This window comes from Dicentrarchus labrax, unplaced genomic scaffold (assembly GCF_905237075.1).
Source record: "Dicentrarchus labrax unplaced genomic scaffold, dlabrax2021, whole genome shotgun sequence".
In the NCBI taxonomy this organism is placed as follows: domain Eukaryota; kingdom Metazoa; phylum Chordata; class Actinopteri; family Moronidae; genus Dicentrarchus; species Dicentrarchus labrax.
This window is the reverse complement of record NW_026136721.1, coordinates 22,647,546-22,653,545: the sequence shown is the minus strand read 5'-3', so window position 1 is coordinate 22,653,545 and position 6,000 is coordinate 22,647,546. Positions and strand designations below refer to the sequence as shown.

The 6,000-nt window shown below is 42.1% G+C and overlaps 1 protein-coding gene across 5 annotated transcripts in view; it reads left to right on the top strand.

Moving 5' to 3' along the window:
• Positions 1–6,000, top strand: part of pax5 (paired box 5) — a 56,245-nt gene that overhangs the window by 29,264 nt on the left and 20,981 nt on the right. For 3 of the 5 annotated variants that reach the window (XM_051384979.1, XM_051384983.1, XM_051384980.1), the window contains exon 6: positions 1,891–2,075. In XM_051384979.1, the coding sequence (XP_051240939.1) occupies positions 1,891–2,075 (185 nt within the window). The remainder of the gene's footprint in view (positions 1–1,890; positions 2,076–6,000) is intronic. The other 2 variants (XM_051384981.1, XM_051384982.1) reach the window with 1 other exon arrangement.

The following is a 6,000-nucleotide window of genomic DNA, read 5'->3' as shown; positions in this document are numbered from 1 at the left end:
AGAGGTTTTGTGTACTGAAAAGGTGTAGCGAGGTTTTGTGAGTTATGCAGCACTGTGTGAGAGGGTTTTTTGTTAGTAGCGAGATGCTGTCCCATGATTTGAGGTTTACTAAATCTTTGAAATGAACTGAAAAACACTCCTTGTGCCAGTGTACCAGGTCTAGATTTAAGTTCTCAAAAGGTTTCCACCTCAAACTGGGAAAATACCATTTGCAACCAGTTTTAGTATTATACAGCTGAGGAATTGTAGTATAGGGTTAAATAATATCAGCCATTTAAAGGATAATTCTCGTTCAGTACAACTTGGATGTCAAGTTCATAGTTTTGCCCATCATTCCTATCGGTAATAATAACATTGCACACATCCAGTTATTCGCTAAGATGTAGAAATACAGCAACACGACTAAAATAAAGTCGGGCAAGTCACATGAACAGCCTGAAGAGCCCCAGGTAGGCTAAACTTGTGGGAAAACAAAGACAAACTGTCTGTTGGACCTAGAGTACACCTCCAAATATACTTGACTATATTTTGACAAGAATGTCAATGTTAGACGATGTTGCAAAATGTTACTAAAATTCTCCCTTTCTACAAGGGTCTGTGATGTCATTTTAGTCAGCGTCAGTTGGGGATAAAGACAGGATGAAGAAAAATAATAAAAATCTAGGAGCCGGCTACATTAGCCTACAAGCTTAAGACACCCAAATCTATGACCTGTTGGCAGTCACGTTGCACTGTGGGTAATGTAGGCGTCAGGTTTTGACAAGGAAGAAGAGTCTGTGGAATAGAAAAGATGACATATATTCTGCTGCAGTTTTGATCCTTTCCTTTAACTGTCCATCATAAGTCTGAGAATATTATAGGAGTACGATGCTAAATTAGTGAAGTTGTCTTTTAAGGTTTGGGAAATATAATGTGGAATTATTCTTTAATGGGGATGTGGCTTCTTTCCTTCTTTCTTTCTTTCTTTCTTTCTTTCTTTCTTGTTACATCACTCGTTGTTTTTTCTGTCTGACAGTCTGGCACAAATGGATCTGTATTTTCAGTTCAAATGGAAAAAAATATATATTTGAAGCCCCTTCCCCATCTCCACCTGCCTGTCATATCACTCCCCCTGCCACCGGACACACTCACACTCACACACACACACACACACACACACACACACACACACACACACACACACACACACACACACACCAAACACACAGTGACCCCCAGGACTAAAATAGGCTCTCAGGAGCGGTTTGGAGCGATGAATTGGCTCTATAGCGGGGGATTTTCACCCTCATCCCCTTTTTCTCTTTATCTTTTTCTCTCGTTCTCTCTTTCTAATCATTTGTGGGCCGCGACTCTTCAGAGTTCTTATAATTGTCTCGTTCAGTCCCTCAGCCTTGCAATAACTGCAGGATACGAGAGCTCACAGTCTAATACTGATACCACAGCAATATATATTTGTGTGTCTGTGTGTGTATGGGTGATACGACAAGAGGGACGGAGAAGTGTGTATATATGAAAGGCGAGAGTGTACTTCTGAGAGATCAAGAAGGAGAGACAGCGTATGCTTGGTAATGGATTGCATTTGTATAGCATTTTCTCAGAGTCTCCACAATCTATGAAGTCACTCAGTCCTAAATCAGCTCACTGGGGTTCATTTGAGTCCATACTTTGCTCAAACTTCTCTCTCCACATCTTCCTCAGTGCTATATTTTATCAACCCACGCCTTCACTTCTCCCTGTATTATTGTCGGCCTGTTTTACATAGTAGTCACAAACACTTTCTTTAACTCCCTCTTTTTAAACCTATTCTTTTTCTTCTTTCACTCTCTTACTCCTCCATTAAATATCCTTGATCTACATCCCCTCTAACCTTGCTCCTTTCTCCTGTCTTAGGTCTGCAGGAGTCACCGCTGGCCAACGGGCACGGCCACAGTGGGCGGGACTTCCTCAGGAAGCAGATGAGAGGGGAGCTGTTCTCACCGCAGCAGATCGAGGTATTGGACCGCCTGTTTGACAGGCAGCCACCCTGTCCAATCCAATCCACCTCTGACCTCTATGTGAGCCCTGACTCTGGCAAGGTAAGGGCGTGGCACCGTGCAGGCTGAGGCTAAGTTTGGGAACAGGTCAAGGGTCAACCAGACTGTAGGGTGCTCTGATGAAAAATACAACTAATGCAGGAAAAAAACTTTCCATTAAAAGCTTATGAGTGAGACTGACAGAGTCAAGGGATGGTCACCACAGACTATAGCCTGGCTAATTCAGTACTCCACACAGTGCCACCTTGTGGGTCATCCATTTGTGGACCCACTCCTGCATTGCCACAGCACCCCCAGGGATGCTTTTAAGCTGCATATTTATGCAGTTTGGCTTTCCCAATCCCAAGTCTGTGTTTTGGGTTTGATAAGTCAAACAGCCAATTTAACATGCTTGCATAGCTATGCTTTGCTAATACTTTAAATAGTGATTTTGCTACTATTGCTTCTTCCTATTGAGTTTGAATGCATTCATTTCAAGTCACTTTAGACAAAAATGTCGAATCTAATGTAATTTAATCTCATCTACTAAATGCAAAATACACAATTAATACAACAACTGAAAACTAAAACTGAAATACAAAGGAAAGAAGAGCATGTAGTGAGACTCTTCATGGATATTTTGACATTTTAGGTATCATAGAGGGCAATTAGTTCATCAGTGGACAAACAAGTCTGTATGTTTGATCCACAAATATGTTGTTTATATTAAGTTTATTTAGAAAAGCAACTTCATTAACACAACTTACGTATACATGCCCTATCTCCCATCTTGATGCTAGATGCAATGCTTGTCTCTGCTTTTAGCTAACAGCCTGTCCTGCCTGCTATGCCTTGCCATGCCTTGTCAGTCTTGTCATGTTAGAAATTAGTCAGATTGCATATTAAAAACATAAACATTACTAATTATATCTCCAAAGCAATAGATTGTTTCTGCTTCTTCTATGTTGCTTTTCACTGAGTGATGTGAGAATGTCAGCATCAAGCCGTGTTTCTCTGACGGACCGCTGTGAGTGGCTGTGATCTGATAGACATTGTGACGGCTGCAATGGAGACCCAGTCAGGCCTGGCCTATTGATGTTCCAATAATCTAGATACACCGCAGGGGTTAATGAGCATATTGACCTGGCTCTCATTATGACCTCACTTCCTGCTGGTTGGGGATGGCGATGGAGCTGTCCGCATGCTGATGCATCTTGGGAATGAGCTGCATATGCGTGTGTGTTGTTTGCATGAGAGAGAAAAAGATGAAAAAATGAGAGCAAGAAAAAGTGTGTCTCAACGTTGCATCTAAATTGACCTCCCACCCTTTCCCAAGCAGCAAGTTAATGTAAATCTGAGTGGAATAGACAGGTGTAAGTAGTATGCTGAATAACAAAACAACCACAAACAAGCATTTATATTCCACTCTATCTCCTCTTAAATGTCCTTTAATCTGCAGCCCTCCAGTCGATATTAAGGAAATATTTTTGCAGTGTCCAAAAATGACACTTTTGTTTCCACATCCTTTAAAGATGTCCCTACTTCATGTTTATTTATTCAGTCAATGCCAAGGGCAAGATGACAAACACACACTAAAGAAGTAGTAGTATATGGAGTCACATAGGCTACAGCCTTAGACCTATAGGGCAGAGTTTCTCCTTTTAGCCCATTCACTTCCCTCTGACCGACATGGGGAATGGAGTGGCACAGGGCGAGAGGTCGACAGGGATTGGCTCTAGTAGCTCTATAGACTACGACTCAAGACTATAATACCCATGATTCATAGGTCAGTGTCCTCCCTGAGCCCGGTCAAGCCACTGGGGTCGGGGATAGGGGCTTTAGACTGCCGGTCGCCCTGGGGTCAAACCAGAGCTGCATTGTGATTACAAAGAGCAACACACACATTTGCACACACACACACACACACACATACAAATCTACATCACTATCTGTCCCTCTACCTCCGCTCCCTTCTCTCATCCTGTCTAGTCAACCACCCCCCTTTTCCCAGCCTGCATTTCCCAGAGGGAGTGATTGACAGTCATACCCTCTAACACTGACACACTGACAGCTACAGCTCAGCCTCTCTGGTATGTGGGCTGAGTGTGTGTGTGTGTGTGTGTGTGTGTGTGTGTGTGTGTGTGTGTGTGTGTGTGTGTGTGTGTGTGAGAGAGAGAGAGAGAGAGAGAGAGGGGCAATGCTGGTGGGGTTATGGTCAAGGAGGGTCAAGCTGTGTTGTGACTGAAAATTCCTAAAAAAGATGCCTGGTATGTACTTGGCCCTGCTGTTGGTGGTGGTGCTGTTGTGTGTGCAGCATGTGGGTGTGCCTTTTGACGGAGTGTGAGTTAGTGTGTATGTGTTTGTGAAAGAAAGAAAAAAAAGGACAGAGTGCAAGCAAGTAAGAGAGAAACAGAGGTGCAAGGTGGCTCAATTTCAGGTACCAACAGTATATTAAATGGTATACTAATATACTGTAATTTCAGCGGCTATTTCAAGCTCCTCATTATCTTTTAGCTTTCTTGCACTGAAACACGAGCCTCATTCATTATTTCTTCTTCCTTCATCCCACTGGAATAGATAAAAAGTAAAATTGCTCACATTCCTCACAAGCAAATCTTATTTTATCTGTCACCAGTAGTTACTCTCCTATCCTGTTTGTCTGAGACCTTTTCTTTATCTTTACTCCCTCTAACAAGCCATTCTTTTATCTCATCTCCTTCTCCTGCTCTTGTTCCCCTTTTCCCTGTAGTCTATTAAGTCCCACTATTAATTTGTGTGTGCGTGCTCCTATGTGTGTCTGCATGTGTGCCTGTCAGAGAGAGTTCATTTGAATTTCCCTTCAATCACTTCCTATTACCCAGGTGATAAATCAGGAGGGCTGACAGAGCCCCCACCCATCCATGCTGCCCCGGGTCCAAACGCCCACAGCACCAGTCAGTGCGGCTGACTGGGATATAGAAACAAAAAGACAAAGTCCTGGTCTTTCTCTTCATCTAAAAAGCTTAAAAAGGAGTAGAGAGGTCAAAGGTGATCTCCTTGGAACGATGGAGATGGTTAAATTGGTCAGGAAGCTGACAGACTCAACAACAAATCCTAAGAAAAGACAAAACCAAATGTGTTAGTCCGTCTCTCAATACTTTCTGACTTGCAAAAATAAAAAAGATTATTTAAAAAAAAAGGTTCAGTAATTTCCTAAAACCTTTTCATTTACGACAGTATGGTGTATGTGGGAACACCCATGTTTATTACAGCATGTCACCGAATGCAACTGTTTTTAGACATCAATGGAGCTCTATGGCACAGAGGAATAAGCTCCATCAAGGTGTTCAGACAGCGAGGTACATTTTTGCCTCGCGTTATTGTACAAAATCAGAAGAGGTGTAATATATAACAGTCAGTGTACAGATGTCAGCTGTAAGCTATCTAGCAACGGACATACCAACCATGTGTATTTTACTCAAGTGTCTCTCCTATTGTCTCTCTTCTCTCTTAGCCTAAATTCCATCTTTCCATTGACTTTATATGCAATTTCACCAGCTCTAAAAACAAACAAACCAAAAAAACAGCCTTACCCTTTCAGTTCTGTGACGTGAACATTACTCTGTACCTGAAACAACAAAATAGGCATAAGCCATTAATGGACTAATATTTCATTTCAAAATTTAAATCAATAAATCATTCATTAAATAGAACTGTTAGCCCAAATTTTCATTCAAAATGTATGAACTTTTACAGCCTTTCCCCAGAGTTGACGTCCATCTGGTTTGTCAGGGAATGAATATCCTCCCCACTGCCGCCACGCTCAGTTTGAGCACAGATGAATTCCTTCCCCGCAATCCCTGCCTCAGTTTGTGGGCCTCTGAGGGAATTGTATTTGTTTATAGTCAAGCCTTTTTCCATCAGGAGTACACAAGACAATGTGGAGAGAGGGAGAGAGAGAAATCGGGAGCTATTTGGGGAATGGAGAAAAAGGGAAATACTATTATGC